Below are 19,243 nucleotides of genomic sequence, written 5' to 3'. Positions count from 1 at the left end.
GGGCTCTTTGGGCTGCTCTAACTCTCTTTCTCTGCTGCTCCATCATTAAAAGCAAGCTATGATCACTGACTTGTAACAAACAACCAACCTTGCTTCCGTGTCTGCAGCCATCACCCTCACAACTTACTTTGCAATTCTCCTCCCCGAGCTTCCACTCAGCTTGGACTGTTTGATGCCTGCTGCTTTTGTGAAGCTTTTGAAATTAATGCTTTAAAAGCCTGTAAGACCAGCTCAGAGGAAGAAGAAGAAGAAAAAAAGACAGTTTTACATTTTTAAAAAGATGCTCTTATTCTCCTCACAGCTGAGTTTTGGTGGCAGCTTGTGAGCAGAATAGTAAGTGGGAGGTTTTGTTGTGTTTTTCCAGGCCAGTCTGTCTGGGCTGTGGAGATCCATACTTTTTCTCATTTGTTTTTCACTGCAGTTAGGCCTTTCGAAGTCACCTCCTCAGCAGAGGCTTTGGTCCCATGTGGACTGAAGAGAGAGGGGGTACACAGTGCTCAACTGGTTGGGCTGGATTGTGCCATTTCCCTCATCTTCGGGAACAGAGAAGACCCTGTATTTCTCCAGCTCCCCCTTCCCCTTCTCTAGTCCTTAGCCTCTCAAGAGTCCATACACTTGCCTGTACCTCATACCAGTGCAAATGCTTCTATCTATGATCTGCACAGACTTTCTCTAGATGTGCTAGCTGTCCCATAGGGAAGGATTAATTCTACACCAACAAAAGAGTTCATACTAACTGATTCCAAACAGAACTCTCCCAGAAAGGTCAAAGTGATCACTTGCACCAAAAGGCCCAATCCAGCCCTCTGGAGAGAACAACCAGCTCTTGGTTCTACAGCTGGGAACCCACCACTAGCATGAGTTAACAGCAAGTGAATTGGAAGCTTCAAGCCTTTGTCACACTGATAGCAATGACACCACAAATCAGACGAAATTTCTCCTGTGAGCAAGTGAGCACTGAAATAACTGACACTTGAATTGTTGAGGCTTGTGTTGTCAGTTCCCAGTCTTCCTATCTTCTACAACAGACCTACAGTATCAAATACCAGGATTATAGATCCAAATCACCCCAGCATATTCCCTACACCTCTCCATTGCCATCAAAATGTTCTGGCTCCTTCTCCTGTCTCCCAAAATGTTCTGGCTCCTTCTCCTGTCTGTAAATCCCCCTCAGCCTTACATCACCTATGCAGCCCCTGAGCAGCTGGCAAGGCAAAAGATACTGTGGACTGTAGATAATCATGGCATCATAGAATTATAAACTCGTTTGGGTTGGAAAGGACCTTAAAGATCATTTCATTCCAACCTCTCCGTCAAAGGCAGGAATGCCACCCACTACACTGTGTTGCTCAGGGCCCCAACCAACCTGGTCTCGAACACTTCCAGGGATGGGGCATCCACAACTTCTCTGAGCAACCTGTTCCAGTGCCCCACCACCCTCTTGAGCAAAAAAATTCTTTCTAATATCTACTATAAATGTCTCCTCTTTTCATTTAAAACTATTCCCTATGTCCTATCTCTATCTGCCAGTGTAAAAAATTAATTTGCTCTTTTTTACTTAAAGAGGACGACCCCTTTAAGCACTGAAAGGCCACAATCAGGTCTGGTAATACCTGTGTGCTACCTGGGCAGCCCACACACATATGCAGTCTGGTCAGCAGATGAACTCTTCTGCCAGAACAAGACACCAGTTCGAAGGTCTCTCCACTGCTCTCACAAAACTTGCCAGAAATACATATAGTTATTATAAATGTACAATATCTTTGAGGCTCCCATTTCTTTGCCAAACTGGGCTGAAGTGTCCAAGCAATTAAAACTGCTGAGAGAACTTGCAGAGAGACAGATGGTTAGGGAGACAGGACGATCACATTAGCTTTTTTCTTCCCTTGAGGAAAACATGTTAAAAAGAAAAAAGAAACCCACCAAAATGCATTGTTTGTAGTTATGAATTATCAGACTTAATTAAATTTTAGTTTCAGGTTTCTACTTTGTACCAGTATAAAACAACAAAAAAATTTAGTGATTTTATTAATTTATTTTGATTTTAAAATGACTGGCAGAAGATGATCTCTTGTGTACAAAAATGTAAAAATGCTACTTCACCATTTAAAAATTATTTTTCTTCAATAATTTTCAGAAAAATTTAAACTTTCCTCATTTTGCATTCCAAGAATTTGATTGAGAACCTGATACTGCAACTACACTGGGTGCATTTTCTAGTTTCTGCTTCTTCACTAAATTGGGAGAAAAAACCACAAAAACACCAAGACTGTACATTATAGACTAAAATATCTTGAAGGGAGATGATGAAGACTGTTGTTAGAGGCATTTGACTTTGATCATCTTTAGAGGGCGATAAAAAAGAAAATAAGATTACCTTGGAAAAAAATACATACCGAATCAGGCAGATTGTAAGGCTTCTGATAAAGCACTACTCTTGGCAAGCTACACTGGAGGAAAAAAAAAAAAGCAGTTCCTCTGTCCGTAATGTGTATTTTTTTTAACATTTACAAATTATTTTTGACTTAGCCACGCAGGGAGCCTACTTTCAACCCTCAATTTGAAAATCATGGAGGCTTTATAAAGTCTTCCACCTGCATCTCTTTTTTGCATCACAGTTCTTTATCCTCTAAAGGATGAAAACCCTGGCGTATAAAAACTTTGTTAAGCTGTCACTATCAATAGAGTAAAAAAAAATAATGGTTGACAAAGAAGAAACAAATTGCATCTTCGAATAAGTTTCCTTCATGCTCTTGTTAAAAGCTATAACCTCTGATGTTAACTAAATTTAACCCATTCTGACCCTTGTGGTGGCCCTTAACCTTTTCTTTATTCTGCTTCCTGTGGTTGCTGAAGAAAACTGGCCCAGTCATTGGAAAAGCGCTCTCTGTTGCACACAAAGCCCCAGCCTGGCTGCTAGTCTGTCAGGAGGGATAGAATAGACGGGGAGGTCAGCACCTGTGCTGAGAAGCAGGTGACAGGGAACTGCTTGGACCATTCTAGGGCAAGTTGTAATAGTTTCTACCCTTTAAATATCGCACTGTAGTTTCGGGTATTCAAGGCAGCGAAGTTCACATTTTCTTTGTGAATGCAGACTTTAAACAAATTAATCTATTGCTGTTCAACTGACTGTAAAATTAGTAGATTTACTGTTGCAAAAAAAAAAAAAAAGAAAAAAAAAAGAAGAGAGCTTTCACTTCCACTTTAATAAGGTCACGGATGTGTCCTAGGCTGCCAACAAAAGCAGCTTTTAAAATCTTCGCAGCTGAACCCAGCAACTTGCAAAGGCTGTAGAACAATGTCTTCAATGTACAGTGGAAACTCCTCTCCCTACAGTCAAGATGTAAAACTAGACAGTTAAAAAACTTTCTATACTCTGAAGTTTTAACTCTAATTGCATCTCACCCCAGGGACCCACAGGCTTGCTCTATGATTAACATTTTAATAAATTCAGTCAGCCTTGCTTTTCATGGAGCAAAATTGGTTCTTTGCCTGGATTCAGTAATTCAGCCCAAGCAATTTAATGGCAGAGCATGCATCTTCGAAAGATTTGTTTTAATTCCCACAACAGGGGCAGATCTCAGAAATCAAACAAAACTATCTGTTTCAACTATATTTGTATACTCTGCACAGAGCATCAGTTAGCAGTGACCATTTACCACTCACTACAACAAAATTTTTGGGCTTTAATTTTTTGCTGTCTCTTGCTAGAACAAAAATAGAGAAGTTTGTGTAGGAAGCAACTTTCAAAAGCTGTGGATGGAAAAGGAGTAAATGAGCTACTGCAGATCCAGAAATCTGGACCTACTACACACCCAGAATTTCTGTGTCCTTTAAATACATGTTTACTCTGACGTGTTCTCTGCCATATGGCAATGCTCAGCTCAGCACAAGGGAGTTTTTCATCTGAGTTATGTGCAAAAGTCTTTTATAAACACTAACGGGAAAAGGAATACTAAGGAGTGTAAAGGGGAGGCTACGGCCCCGCTCTGAACCAGGGGTCTGCAGAAACACAGCCACGATTATAACCAGCAGGAAGGTGGAGGGGGGCTATGCCAGCTGCCAGCAGGAGTGGGGAGTGGGGAGGAGTAGGAGACTCTCTCCACGTCTTCCCCAAAGCTTCCCTACTGAAATGCCATGTGAAGGAGGGAATTATACAGAAAAAACAGGAAAACAGAGGTGCACAGGGTAAGCAGCCCTCCAGATGCTCAGTACTTTTGTAAGCTCAAGTGTGCAGGAGACTAATAACAGATTTAGTAATAAGACTGGAAAAAACCTGCTGTCCCACCCACTGCTACTGCTCCATGTCCAAGGGTCCCAGGCACTGCATAAACCCCACAATATCAGCAATAAATTCCTGATTATCTTGTTTGGCATTTGAAATTTTTTTGACCAGATATTCCTAAATACAGCTCCAGTTTAGGCAGCAGCAAGATATTCACTGTGGACCAAGGAAAGACCAGTCCTCCACCCAGAGCCAGCAGGTAAGAGCTCCTTGCAGGTGTAAGGCACTTCAGCAGCTTGCTTCCTGTTCCCACAAAATGAGTGATGAAGTTTGAATGACAGTAAACTATAGCCTTGGGTCTCCAGGTGAACACATTGTCATCTAGCTAAAGGCATCCTCACTCTCTGCTGGGCATCACAAACTGCTCACTGTACCCACAATGAATAGCTTTTGGGGGAGATTTTAGGGGGGACTATGCTGGTGCTGAATTGATGGCTGACTAGATGATCTTGAAGGTCTCTTCCAACTTTGATGATTCTGTGATTCTTTGATTTTGAAATTAACCCCAAAACTTAGAAGACCTGGAACCAATTTCCAACATCCTGACACAGAAACCATCCCCCAGAGATCAGTTGTTAATGTGGAAGAAGCTTCTCAGTAGCATCTAGAGCCTCACAATACTTACTAACATTAATAACATCCAAACTGGCAGATCACTGCACTGCTCATGTACGAGGACAAGAAACCTCTCCATCCACCCATCCTTTCCCCCTTCTCATATATTTGCATTTAAAATTATCTGGGGAATGAAATGTCTATGGTTTGGCACAAGGTCTAGCAGAACAGGCCTTAATAGGCTCAAAAAATAACAAAGTGAAAACAACAACTTTGTAAGTAAATGTCAAATTAAAAAAAAAAAAGAAAGGCAGATGAAGATTTAGGAATTAAAACGCAAACAAATGATTGACTGTATTGTCAGGGGTGGGCAGAGGATGATGTGCATCAGGCAAAGTAGAAGGAAGAAAGTTATTATTAACTGCACTCATTATGATAGTGTCTTTCAAATAATTAAGACCGCAGTCTTGCTGTGGAAGGCACATACAAAAACATGGCCCCAGGGCAATTACAGTGTAAACAGACATGAGACAAAGAACAAGGAGAAAGAGTACAATGAACCCCCAGAAAGATCAAGTTAATTGAGGACAAACAGCATGAGAAGGCTGCACTATTTCTTGGCACACTAAATTTAATTAGAAAGGGATGAAGTAAAACAAGCATCAGGTTTAAACTTAACAGAATTAAATAACGGGGAGAGAAGGAATGTGAGTTGTATGCTCTGAAGTACCTTGCTTTCATGCAGGTAGTTTTTATCACAGTGAAGAGGATTATTAGCTTTATTGCTGCTACTAACACTGCTGAAAATTATCTGTCTTATGGGGATGGTTCTCGGAGTGGCAATAGTAGCTAACTGCAAGCAGGGCTGCTGACAAGCTCTCTTCTAATGCACATTGCAGAGCTGATGATGAAAAAATATCTCTCCAGGCTTCGGCTCTGCCAAAATTTCCCTTCATACTTATTCAAATTCCACACTTGATTTCCAGACCATGAAAAGAGCAGTAAAAACCCCTTTTGTCTCGCCTTTTCTTATTGAGGAATATCTCTCTCTCCACATCTGGATACTGTAGAATTTCAATAATGCATGTTTCAATAGCATCAAACTGAGATCCGGTTTTCTTAGGCATTCTACTGATGTAAGTGATGGTAATCCCTGCTCCCAAAGAGCTTACAACTCTAAAGAAATAAAGCCCGATTGAAATAATAAAAAGCAGAAAAGAGCAGGATGGAAAAACCTGGCTCCATTTGCATATAATAGGAGAAGCTACAGTTGTCATTCAGGCTCTTAACACAGCTCACCATCTATTTGGCTAATTCTGTTACTGGCATTTTTCCAAATTCATTACTGCAGGAGAGGAGTTTTAATGAGGCTAAGGTGATATGAATGAACTTCAGATTGTGAACTGATTTAGTAAAGTTTTCTGGGTTTGCACACAATTACCACATGATGTCTTCTGTGAAGATGGAGAGCATGAAGCAATGACAGACCCTTTTTTCACGTGTGTACCACAATGACAAAACACAAACAGCAAGCACATGAAACTAAACCATCCTAAGACCACAGTTAAGAACAGAAAGCTAAAGATCAGATAGACCGAAAGAGAAAGATAACCCGAAAAGATAAAGATCAGATTTGCATTGCATTTCTTTCTCCTGGGCAGAAAATGAGGACAGGAAAGAGGGGTCACTTAGGTGTGGCCTAAAGCATGTAAGCTAAAAAGTTCTGGTTTTAAGCAGGAAGGACAGCAGACAAGGCCTTCCCCCCACCTGCTTCCATTTTGTACTACATTCCGAACACAAGCACACTTTGAGTGTTGTTCCAGCTCCTGCCCGGCTGGCTAAACAGCATCCCTCGATAGACACGAACACCTGGGCTCTGGAAAGAGGTCCTCAGCACACCTCAGTGTCTCCAGAGCAACAGGAACAGCAATTCCCATGCTGTCCAGCGGCTGACTGCCATAGCGTGCTCCTTACAGCTGGGGATATAACGCTTGCACATGAATTTCAGCTTCTCTTTCAAAGGTTTCTGTCTCCAAACCGGATGGAGGAGCTCACAAACCCAAGGCAGAGCCTCCCAAAGAAGGTAACAAATCCAAGCATCCGAGCCGCTTTCGGAGTGACTGATGCAGCTGCAGAGCCGCACACGCTGCTGACCCCTGCAGACTCAGCTCCCCGCACACAGCCCTGCCTGCAGCCCCGCGGGTGGGGACGGCACACGGGTGCTGTGTTACACTGCTGCATCCAGCTCGGGGCCACCGGCGCAGGAAGGACATGGACCTGCTCGAGCGACTCCAAAGGAGGGACACAGAGATGCTCCGGGGGCTGGCGCACCTCTCCTATGGAGACAGGCTGTGAGATCTGGGGCTGCTCAGTCTGGAGAAGAGAAGGCTGCGGGGAGACCTCACAGCATCCTTCCAGTGCCTAAAGGGGGCCTGTAAGAAAGACGGGAACAGACTTTTTGGCAGGGCCTGTAGTGATAGGACAAGGAGTTACGGTTTTAAACTAAAAGAGGTTAGATCTAGACTAGAGGTAAGGAAGAAGTTTTTTACAAGGAAGGTGGCGAAACACTGTCACAAGTTGCCCAGAGGGGTGGTGGATGCTCCATACCAGGAAACATTCAAAATCAGGTCAGACAGAGCTCTGAACAACCTGATCGAGTTGAAGATGTTTCTGCTCTCCTGCTTATTGCAGGGGGATTAGAGTAGGTGAGCTTTAAAAATCCTTCCCAACCCAAACCCAAATTCTATGATTCTATGCCTCAGCACACACACACACAGCACTCAGCACCCACGTAATGCCCGCTCACAGCAACAAACCGCCCTGCTGGGACGGCCCCTGGGCACAGTGGGAACCCTGTCCCAGCCGTGGTCCTTACACCCACCGCAGCGCAGCAAAGGCGCACCGGGAGTCCACAGAGCGATGCAGGGAACAGCAGCTCCCAACAGCCGCACACACAGAACGGGGCACACCGCGTGTGCCGGCCTGGGAGCACACAGGGAGCGGGGCGCAGGCACACACGGCCCCGGCCCGCACCCCGCACCCGCCACGCGCGCTCACACGGGCGCGCACCGGCACAGGCGCGCTCACGCCCGCGGGCACGCGCGGACGCCCGGGGCGGGGACAGGGGGCGGAGGCGCGCAAGGAGGAAGAGGAAGAGGAGGAGGAGGAAGAGGAAGGGGGAGAGGTGGGGCGTTCCGCAACTTCCCGGCGGCTCGGGCCGGTCCTTCGGCTGCTGCGGCGGGCCGGCGGCTCGGCCCGGCCCGGCCCGGCCGGCAGGTAAGAGAGGGTCACAGGGAGCCGCGGGTCGCGCACACGGGCACGGCACAGGCACGCACAGCCGGGAACGCGGGCACGGCAGGGCACGGCGACAGCCCCACGCACAGCCCTTCTTCCCTGCTCACAGGACGGACACCCGCGGGAAGCGGCTACCTCCCGTGACGGCCGCCCAGCACGGGAACCGCGGCTGCTCCCGCAGGAAGCGCGGCTGTTCCTGCGGTTCCCAGTATGCCCGTAGCTGCCCGCTCCTTAGAGCTCCCACCCAGCGACGTCAGCCGTCCTTGCCAATACAAGGATGACCGAAATGCACGACGCGAAACACTCGTACCTGCCGTGTTACGCGAAGAAAAACCCTTCCATAAAGAAGAGGGTTATTTTCTTTCAGACAGCTAAGGCTGGATTTACTAGATTTAAATAGCAGCAGAGAATGAAGGAGTATAAAGGCAACACCATGTGTTTAGCAGAGCAAGATCGACATTTCCTTCAAATAAGCTGCTATTCCATTGCTGATACTGCTACTTAGTTTTATAAATCAGTAGCTCTCAAAGGCAAGCCAGGCTCCTCTGAAAGGAAGATAAATTTAATTATATCATTTAATAATGCAGCAGTGATGCCTGGATTGCAGACCAAGTCTGCAATGCATGATCCAGAGCTGGTTTATGAAAACATTTAAAAAATAAGGACATCGAGGCTTTTGTGTGGCTGCACTGATGATGCACAAAGACACTTGGGTATTGGCAGTGGGTGTTCAGTCGTAGGGCTGTTGTCACAGCCAGACAAAAAGCTGTTTTCACAGGGGTCTGGACTGGACAGAGACAGAGCCCGGGGCAGGAAGGGACAGTAGCTCTGCTAGCTGGTTTTAGACTGCTGTGGATATCCTGTTACTTTTCTTCTGTGTCCTGTGGTTAGCTTGAGTTCTGGATCCAGCTGTGGCACCTAGCTGTTATCAGGCTGCCCTGTTCATGAACTCATCTGGCTCCTTCTTCAAGCAGTTTGCATGGACTTTGTCCCTACTGCTGAGGTATGAGGTCCATCCCAGGCTCCAGACAGTCCCCTTTTCAGACTAAGTTTATTCACAGGCAGGTCTTTTCACTTGTTCCTCTGCCAGCACTGCTTAGAATTATAAACAGCTCTTTATCCTTGCTGATGCTTTATGCCTTTTCCATGTGTATGTATGCACATGGATACATGTTTACACAATGTCATGTATGTATGTATGTGTATGTGTATGCATGCACGTATTTATAGAGTGGAGTCACGTTCCTTCCTGGGCTAAAGAGGTCACACTCTTGCCAACTCCTCTGGTATGACACGTCTTTGGTTCCCTCCATCGTCCTTGGCTTTTCCTGCAATTGCTCCCTTTTAAACATAGAATACAAAACCTGCAGAGAATACTCACAGTTTGCTCTTTATTTCTAAAGTTTTTTGCAGCTGTTAGAAAACGGACGATTTCTGAAGGTCTGAACAAAACGCAAGTAATGGTCAGCTGCACCAAAATTGCCAGGGAAGAATGGGGGGAAAAAAAATCCAATGGACAAAATGTCTCAAAGATGAGTTTCACTAGTCTTCAAGCACGGGTATATTTTGAAGCTTGTTTGAAAGTTTATAGCTTCATGAGTACCCTGTCAGGATAGATACCTGTAACAATTCATTTAAATTTAAATTTGAAAGTGACAAGAAAGGAGCTAGAAGTCCTGGATCCTTTAAAGGTGTTCGGGCTCAGATATTAAGATGCTGAAGGTAACATCAACTCATAAATTTTGCTCATTTGTCAGATTTTATCTCTGGGTTTAATCCCTTTTTTACTGTAAAATGACTGTTGATTGCTCATTCTGTTTAGTAACACCATGTATCATTTTAAAAGAGTATTTACAAACATTAGGGTTTACTGACCTGGAATCAAGTCTTTCTAATATAACTAGAAAAATCTGATTGATGGGGTTTTTTCTTCTTCCTCAGAACTTGTTTTTTCTTCTTCCTCAGAATGACTGCCTTGTGCATGGTGAAACATTTATGTCAAACAACCAGAAATGAGAACAGATATGCAAAAAGGTTCTTTGGCACTCTTCTGACACAGACAGCACAAAAGTGGCTCTTTTCTCCATTCTGGATACTGGTACCCGACCCTAGGAAGTCAGCTGTGTTTGGGCTTACTCAACCATTTTGTACAGATGAAAAATCTCACACACAACCAAAAAGGAAAGCAGCATTTGGAAGTGTCGGGCGAAGAATTCCCTATCGTGTTTTGCACGTAATCAACCAGGATGGAGAGAGCTTAGGAAACATGCACCGAGCAGAGGCACTCAGACTTATGGATCAACAGGGCCTGAAACTAGTTCTACTTCGTGAGAATGTAGAACCTCCAGTTTACAGACTAATGACTGGGCAGCAGATTCACGAAGAACAGCTTAAACGTGCAGAGAAGAAAAAAGCAAGTCCAAAGCCAGGTATGTACATTGTAAACACTACAACACTGAGGACTTTGAAAAATGCTGCATTAAAAGTGGTTTCAGCAGATTAAATCCTCTTACTTGTATTTGTGTAAATCCAAAGTAATGTCACTGCAGTCTGTGCTGTTAAGGATTTGCAGTGGTGAAAATAAAATTTTGGATTAGTCCAGTCTTCCAGAGAAGCCTTCTATTGCCCTCTCAGGATTTGCTATTTTGGCATCTGCTGACTTTAAAAAAAAAAATACCTTTATTTGAGAGAATATAACTAGGCTCTGGTTCCATGAGACTCACTGAATTTCTGTTCTTTTACTAAGGCATAGAGTGACAGGCAGTTTTTACAAACTAAGGACCAGATACACCAATATAATTACATAGTTTGTCACCAGTAGTCATGAAACACTCCCTTCCTTATTTGCTTCTAGGAAGACAAAATCTGGAGCCCTTTCTTGTACAGAGTAAGAGAAAACTTTTTCAATATTGAACACTTTTCAGTTTGGTTTTTTTCTTAAGACAACCTGCTCCAGCAGTTTAACAAACTGAGTTTGGCTTTAGAAAAGGCGTGTGACCTTGTATCCTCTCTTATCCTCAGGCTACCAAAGATAGCTGTGCTTTGGGTAGAGTTCTGATTTTAGAGGAGAGCATATTGTGGCAATGAGTTGCTCTGTTAAAGAAACCACAAAAATATTATTTAGGTGGTGACTACTTTAGAGAAACTTCAAGGAGGAAGAGACCATGGATAGTTCAAATATATTACAAGGCATTGTCGCACTTCCAACTGAATATTGCACTTCAGCATTCAATAAAATGGGCTTGAGATGAAGAGCTATCTAACATCAAAGCTTTTACCTTCAGCTGTCCTACGTGCAGAACACAGGAATTTGCACGCTAAGTCTTTAATTCCAGATCCAATGCTTACCTGTTCATTAGACCTACGAACAAGAACAAGACTATAACTATGAACAAGAATGTCATTAAAAATACCTTAAGCCTTCTCACCCTGAAGAGATTTCCTGGTGTGCCTCAAACATGCATTCAGTCTCCCAGTTGTGGCAGTGAGTGTGAGAGTATCAAGTAGGCACCCTTTAAGGTGAGAGTGATACATGCTGAGACAATGAGATCGGGGTGCTCTGAGAAAGCAGCATGGGAGGAAGGAGTCAAGCAGACAAAGCACCCTAAGCTGATAAGAGAGCAACTAGTACAAGTTTGTCAAATGTTAAGCCAACGCAGTTTCAATTCTGTTTTAAACAGGGGTGGTTCAGAAGGAGTTATCCTTTTCTTCAGCTATTGCCAGGAACGACTTGGAGACCAAGACTAAACAGGTAGCACAGTGGATTGAAAAGAAACACCATGTTAAGGTTACCATCCGGCAAGCAAAAGGTAGCAGTACAGACATGGTAAGTGCACTCTTGAAGGCTGGACCAGTCAATGTCATTAAATAGCTGTATTGACCTTCCCTATTCAGTACTGCCGCCATTTTTAGCATCTCAGTGAAGATCCAGGTCCTGTGCAAGTAATGGTTGCCTGCCTTAAGCTGCTCCTGTTCAAACACGGGTAGAGAAGTAGGCTCAGAGAGACAATTCAAACATCGTGCTTCCTTAAGAATCCAGCTGCAATACTGGCTTGGACAGCAGAGTCCTAGTAGTAGTAGTTCCTACTCCTAGGCAGCACCACCTTATTAATGGGGCTGGTGCAATTTTGTTATCTATGGCTTTAGCCGGCTCACCCACTGAAAACTTTAAAAGTGAGGTTTAAAAAAATTTGTCTGCATTTTAGCTGGATTATTTCACCAACTGTTCTTCTGGAGCTGCATCGGTGCAACTTTGGCTAAGGTTAGTTGTCCATTGCTACGTAAAAAACTGCTGGAATGGTGTTCCAAGACTGGCAACATGAACATCTCTAAAAATGTTAAGGAGTTGATGGCAACTTACCAGTATAATTGCAGGGCCTTGAGACTTCAGTGTCATTTGCACAAATGGATTTTTTTATAAATACTCCATGCAAGATTTTTTTTCCTGGTAATGTCTATAGTGAATTAGTGTTAGGAAATGGCTGAATGCCCCTCTAGTGACTTGCCTAAACCTGCTTATGAGTAAAGAACAAACAGTTAAGAAAGGAAAAGGTGAAGTGCTCAAACCAGGACTAGTTTGTTTCAGCTAATAGCTAAACTAAGCAGGAGATCATGTTATTACAGAGCAGCTTGAAATATTTTTCTGCCTGTATTTGTGTATTCATTTAGTTCCATTTTTCTCCTCTTTTTTAGCTCGAACTTTTTGATCAAATTTTGGAGACTGTGTCTGAGAAAGCCACTTATCTTTCCAAGCCAAAAGTTGCTAGAGAAGGAGTGAGTACCTGTATTTTGAGGCACATGTCTGACAAAGAGCTGAAAGAACACCAGAAAATGGAAATCAAGAAAAACAATACAGTAAAGAAAGATGAAAATGAAGATCTGAAGTCAAATGAGTTGCATCAGTGACTTTCTGAAGCGGTGTAAACAACAGTAATTTATTAAAAAACAAAATAAAAATATTATCTTTAGATAAAGTCATTGTTGAGTTTTGCATTGGTCATTCCATGAAGAACGTTGTCTCGGTTAACCTTTGCTACAGAGTCTGAATTTCAACAGTTGGTATTCCATTTTCTGTGACCTTATCCACTGTCTTGCTTTCCGTCACAACCTTATCCTTTCCTGGCTGCGTTTTAGGAGGAATGTAGCCACTGAGACGAGAGGCTAAGCTCCTCTTGGGCCGAGAACGCTTTGCCTGGCAGAAGAAGATCCAGAATCAATAAACTTAACGTATCTGTGGAGTAAAGATCACTGCTGTGGTGGGGAGAGAAGAAATCAATGTACAGGCCAGGACTGCATTAGCTAAAGGAGCTTCATAAATTAAGGATCTCACAAATTAACTAGATATTATTTTCCTGCCTGAAGTCTGATTCTGTAATAGATAATGTTTACTCTCCTCTACAGCGACACAGTAGGGTTGAGAAGACTTCTCCAAGAGTGTAACTTACTTTCAAGTTCAGCTTCCTCTTTTCAGGATCATGTACAACTGCGTGCCTTGCTAGGCTCTGCTACAGTTACAAAGAGCAGGGGGGAAAGAAAGAAAGAAGTTTATAATTTCAGATTATGTGATTCAGATAAGAACAGTTAAAAAAATACATACCTTCATTGCAAACACTTTTCCACAGCCTGGATAATCACAAGAGAATGGTTTTTTCTCCTCATGAAAAGAGAGAATATGGCTTTGAAGGTTAAATAAAGTTGTGTAAGTTCTTCCACATCCTTCTCTGGGGCAGCGGCAGACCTCCCTCTCCACAGCATGTGTCTTTTGATGCTGCTTGAGGTAATCTTTCCGTTTAAAAGTTTTGTTACACTCACTGCAAACTATTGGCTCTGAGTGGGAGAAAGAAAGGCAGAGTATAAATTAACGATTTCTTACAGAAGCTCAAAATCAAACCCTAGTGGTCCATTAGAACAATGCTAAAATCAACATGAAATGCAAGGAACTTAGAGACTTCAGGAGGATAATGCAATGTGAATTATCCAGATCTGAAATCCTACATTAAACAATTTTTTGTTAACTGAATCACAAAGCTAAGTTAGTATATTGAGCAGAATTTTCATCAAAGATCTGAAGTGACAACCATTTTACCAATAAAGTTAGACAAGTTGAGACACAATGACAAGTTGATGAGTTCAGCAAGGACTCCAGATTAGCAGTTGGTTTCATATTTGTATCATAAGTTTACTAAAGCATTTGGAATTTACCTGTATGACTGACTTTATTATGTTTCAGAAGCTCTGTCCAAGTTTTTCCAATGTATGAGCAGTTTTCCTTCTTGCATGCATAGCCTGTTGGACAGGACAGATGTTTACAAGCACAAAGGGTCTGGCAAACAGTCAAGTTTTACAAGGGGGAACTCCACTTTCAGTGTTTGAAAATTAAAAGCCAGTTATTCCTTGTCTCCTCCCATACTGCACAGGAATGGGGTAAAAGACAACGAACAATCAACACAAATTAGAACAAGAGAAAATCCTGACAGCTTTAAGTAAGAAACTTTGTATCACTGACACCAGTTGTCCAGAGAGGCTGTGGAAGCCCTAGCCCTGGGAACATTCAACACCACTGGATGCAGTCCTCAACAACCTGGTCTAACTGGCACCACCTTGAGCAGGGACCTGGACCCTATGACCTCCAGAGATCCTTTCTGACCTAAATGATTTTGTGAAACTCTCTCTCCTTGCTTCAGTAAAGTGACTTCCTCCCAGCCATACACCTTCTCTCAAATAGATGAAAATAACTAATAATATATATTACTTCTATATAAATATTTGTCCTGCATATTAAAAAAATAGAACACTGACCATACAGTAATATTCCAGAGTGTAAAGAGATTCTACCATTCTATCAAGCAGGCAGGAACCACAAAAGTCAACACTATTTAAATCCCAGGACTGGAGCGCTCAAAGAACTATGAAAAAGTCCCTGTCTTAAAAAAAGTAAATCACAGTACAAATCACAGCTTTCTGAGTAGTCTTCCTAGTCTGCTGGGTTGGTTTGGTTTTGATTTTTTCTATCACTGGAAAGCTGGTTATCTGTCAATGAAAGAATAGATAGGAGTGTAGCAGGATTATCTCAAACATACAAGGCCATGTCATGATGATTTCACTTAAAAACCTCTCACATAGGTTCATTAATAACTAAAAATACACGTGGTTCTGCCAAGGCTCCATAGGAAGTTTGTGGCAGAACTAGCAACTGATCCTAAGCTCTGGAGGTCTAGGCTAATGTCCTAACCATCAGCCCATCTCCAAAAGATGGATTATTGACAAGGAAGCACCTCAGGAGAAGAAATAAGGAATCCTGAGCTCTGTTCAGCCTGCCACAAACACACAGTAACTGAACACTGCAATGCCTTGCAGTTGTATCCCACTTCACTACTCAAAAAGGGTGTTCTTGTCTGTCTGGATCACTAGGCCCAGAACACTCACATCTGTCATGCATCTGTGCATACTCTGCACTGGAAGCAGTCCTTTTTCCTTTGCTAAAACGTAACTTAAGCAGCAAGGAAAAACACTTTTACCTTCATGTATCTTCTCATGCCGTTTTAGCCGACTTGGAGTAGAGAAGCACTTTCCACATCCTTCTTTATTACATCTAGGTACAAAACACAGTGGTTTCATTTCTTTCACTGTATCCATGTATTTTTTGTTCTTTAAGTCAAGAGCAATTAAAATGAACAAAATAATCCAAGTTTCCCTTTGCCTAGAGATCAGTGTGTCCCCACCTTGTAAAAGTAAATTCCATAGTATTTTTTTAATAGACTTGGATGCCTTTGAGAGTTAGGATTATACCATAATTTCCATGTATACAGCAAGTTGAGCTTTAGCTAAAAAGTCAAGCCTTGTATCATGCCTACACAGCAGGTTCTTCAAACATAAAAGGATGGAAAGTGGAAGGTTTAAGTGGCTTGTACAGAACCAGCAGCCAGAGCCACAGCAGAGCACTGACTCCTTATGTCCAACCATAGTAGTGCATTTCACTTCAGTGGAATGAACACTCATGTTAAGTGTGACCCACGTGCAAGAAATACAAGACTGAACTTTGCTTTCAGCAGATCTACAGTGATGTGTTACCCAAATGGAGTTGCAGTGCACAGCTGCCAAGATTAACGTCCAAGTCTTTCCTCTTTTTCTAGGTACTACTCACTTCAATGTCAGCCAAGTCACTGCATTTTACTGGGAAATAAAGGTAGCTGTATTTTTCCTTACTGTGCAAGCTCTTATGCTTGTATTTCAAACTATGAACTAAAAATTGGCAGGGAGGGGGGGGTGTTGTGTTATTTTTTTATAAAAATGCTGGAATTGCTGGAATGCTGAAGTTACAGAGCACCAAGACTGTTGCTCAAAACGGATCACTGAGAAAAGGACTAGTATAAGAAATAAACTTGCAGTGCTGACTACAAATTGATTTATCTTTTTTTTTACTGCCACATCAATGAAAAGGCTGAGAAAAAAGGCACCTATTTTCATCTACAGTGTTTAAATGGAATCATTAAAGTTCAGTATTAAAATTATCCACCTACTTGAAAGGAGGTTCATTGGTGTGGTGACACTGATGAACTTTAAGTTGTTGATGCTTCTTGAAAGACTTGTTACAGCCTTCGAAGTCACACTATTGAGGAAATTAAGTTATTATTAGAGGCCAAAGAGTGACAGCTCAGTTCACGTGTTTGCTGAAATTCCAGTCATGGTATTTGAACTTGTATAAGTACCACATAATAACAAGTTGAAGTATTTCACCAGATACACAAAAAGGAGCTTGTTTAGCCTCCACTGTACAGTACAAAGGTAATTACTCACCACATATTGCTTTTGCTGATTTTGATGCTTGCGCTCAACATGCTTCTTCATGTTTGATTTTGTTCCAAATTTCTCATTGCACCCATCAGTTGTGCACCTGTAAATGAACCGCGTTTTTTATCACTGCTGTCAAACAGTGATTTGTTCCCCAGGCAGATACAGAAAGCACTGTACTAGAGGAACACAGAAGAATTACTGAAACTCACAACTCAAATACAAAAGTTTGCTTTGAAGACACTAAAAACCAGAGGCTAAGTTAGCCTTTTAATAATGTATTCTTTGGGGGAGATCTGCCCATTCCTTTAAGCATCTGTTATAGATCACTGCCAGAAAGAGAGTTTGATCCCCACGTCCCGCCCTGTGTGCACTGTTATGGCACTGCCCATGACGCCAAAGCCAGGCATGCATGCCCTGTACCCCCGCCCCGTTTTAACTCCCTTTCCTTACGGACAACCGCACTCCAGCTTGAGAAGCAAAAACTTGGGCCTTACTCGAATGGTTTCTCCCCGGTGTGCGTGAGGAGGTGTCGGGCGCGGTGGAAGTCCCTCGTGAACCCTTTGCCGCAGCCTTCATAATCGCAAACATACGGCCTCTGAAAGAGAGGAGCTGTTCCAGGGCACAAACCCACCCCCTCGGGGGCTCGCCCGCTCCCGGGAGGCCGCTGTCAGCGGGATGCCCCGGCCGCACCGGGCCCCGGACACAACCCGCAGCCCCCGCCGTGTTCGGGCGCGCCCGAGGCGAAGCGGCCTGCCCGGGCCCACGCGGGGTCCCAGCACGGCAGCCACACCTCGGTCACACAGACCCGCCCCCTTCCCAGCCGGCGCGGCTCACCTCGCCCGTGTGCCGGCAGAGGTGGGCGGACAACCGCCAGGCCTTGTTGAAGGTGGCGTCGCAGCCGGGAAAGGAGCAGATGTACGGGCGGATGGGGAGAACGCTCCCGTTCCCGCCGCTGCCGCCGCCGTCGCCCTGCGCGCCGGCCATGCCGGAAGCCACGTGACCGAGCGGGCGGGCGGGGCGGCGGCGGCGCGTGCTCGGTGAGGGCGGCGCGCGCGGGGCCCGGGGCGGGGTCGGGTCCGGAGCGCTCCGCGGGAGCTGCGCGCGCGGGGCCGCGCCCTCAGCGACCCACACAGAGCCCCTCCCCCCCATCGCTGCGTGCGCGGAGCCCGCGCACAGAAACACAGACTATCCTCACTTGGAAGCGACCCACAAGGACCACCGAGTCCGACTCCTGGCCCTGCTCAGGACCATTCCCAAGTCACACCCTGTGCCTGAGAGCATTGTCCAAACGCTTCTTGAGCTCTGTCAGGCTCGGTGCTGTGACCGCTTCCCTGGGGAGCCTCTCCAGTACCAAACCACCCTCTGGGTGAAGAACCTTTTTTCTAATACCTACTCTAAACCTCCCCTGACACAACTTCAGGCCATTCCCTCGGGTCCTGTCACTGGTCACCACAGAGAAGAGATCAGTGCCTGCCCCACCTCTCCCCCTCATGAGGAAGTTTTAGACTGGAATGAGCTCTCCCCGCAGTCTCCTTTTCTCCAGGCTGAACAGACCAATGGCTGAACAGCTGCTCCTCATACGGCTTCCCCTCCAGACCCTTCACCATCCTTGTTGCCCTCCTTTGGATGCTCTCTAACAGCTTAATGTCTTTCTTACATCGTGTCATCCAAAACTGCCACAGCACTTGAGGTGGGGCTGCCCCAGTGCAGAGCAGAGCAGGACAATTCCCTCCCTTGCCCGGCTGTGCCTGTATGCACCCCAGGACACAGTGTGCCCTCCTGGCTGCTAGGACACTGCTGAGTCATGTTCAGCTTGCCACAGACCAGGACACCCTGGTCCTGTTTCACGGCGCTGCTTTCCAGCATCTCATTCTCCAGACTGTACAAACATCCAGGGCTGCCCTGTCCCAGGCACAGAATCCACCACATGGCAGAGGAGATCGGGTCATGACAAGTCTGATTCTGTGTCTGAGATCGACAAGTCTAATTCTGTGTCCCTGCCCATATGTAACAACCCTCCTGTGGTTTTAGGGACATAGGGGCTCTGCTGCCTTTCTGAGAAGCATTTCATGGCTTTTGCAGGTGCCAGGTTGTGTGTGTCCTGGGGCAAAGGCTCTCCAAGCAGGTTCGGATTGGCTCCTTGCCTTGTCCAAGGATGAGTCTGCATAGTGCTGGGCAGCCTCTGGTCCAGACCAGGGGAACCTCTTGGACTCCTGACATCAGCTTCTGCCTGTGGTCCTGCTGTGTCCCCAGGGCACCTGAGGGCACAGCCAGAGGAAGAGGACATGAGGCTAAGCTGAGCTGAGGGTCTGTGAT

General features: G+C 44.6%; 2 protein-coding genes across 5 annotated transcripts; one reads left to right on the top strand and one right to left on the bottom strand.

The window, feature by feature from the left end:
* Positions 1-8,033: 8,033 nt before the first annotated feature.
* Positions 8,034-13,111, top strand: MTIF3 (mitochondrial translational initiation factor 3). Of its 2 annotated transcripts, none has more exons than XM_039565684.1 (4): positions 8,034-8,116; positions 10,100-10,563; positions 11,815-11,960; positions 12,827-13,111. In XM_039565684.1, the coding sequence occupies exons 2-4, from the start codon at positions 10,101-10,103 to the stop codon at positions 13,037-13,039; spliced, it is 822 nt and encodes a 273-aa protein (XP_039421618.1). In that variant the 5' UTR covers positions 8,034-8,116; position 10,100; the 3' UTR covers positions 13,040-13,111. The 2 variants fall into 2 exon arrangements, with proteins under 2 accessions (XP_039421618.1, XP_010398564.1); XM_010400262.4 differs by lacking the exon at positions 8,034-8,116 and adding an exon at positions 9,146-9,693.
* On the bottom strand, positions 13,049-17,923 carry GTF3A (general transcription factor IIIA). 3 transcript variants are annotated; one of them, XM_039565657.1, is made up of 9 exons: positions 17,762-17,923; positions 17,422-17,522; positions 16,931-17,027; positions 16,654-16,742; positions 15,652-15,725; positions 14,336-14,419; positions 13,731-13,960; positions 13,579-13,638; positions 13,049-13,325 (listed from the first exon to the last, which is right to left on the bottom strand). In XM_039565657.1, the coding sequence occupies exons 1-9, from the start codon at positions 17,909-17,911 to the stop codon at positions 13,167-13,169; spliced, it is 1,044 nt and encodes a 347-aa protein (XP_039421591.1). In that variant the 5' UTR covers positions 17,912-17,923; the 3' UTR covers positions 13,049-13,166. The 3 variants fall into 3 exon arrangements, with proteins under 3 accessions (XP_039421591.1, XP_039421598.1, XP_039421606.1); XM_039565664.1 differs by having other exon boundaries at positions 13,579-13,635; XM_039565672.1 differs by lacking the exon at positions 13,579-13,638.
* Positions 17,924-19,243: the final 1,320 nt, after the last annotated feature.

This window comes from Corvus cornix, chromosome 1 (genome assembly GCF_000738735.6).
Source record: "Corvus cornix cornix isolate S_Up_H32 chromosome 1, ASM73873v5, whole genome shotgun sequence".
Lineage (NCBI taxonomy): Eukaryota > Metazoa > Chordata > Aves > Passeriformes > Corvidae > Corvus > Corvus cornix.
Note: the sequence above shows the minus strand (reverse complement) of the source record. Positions and strands in the feature narration are given on the sequence as shown.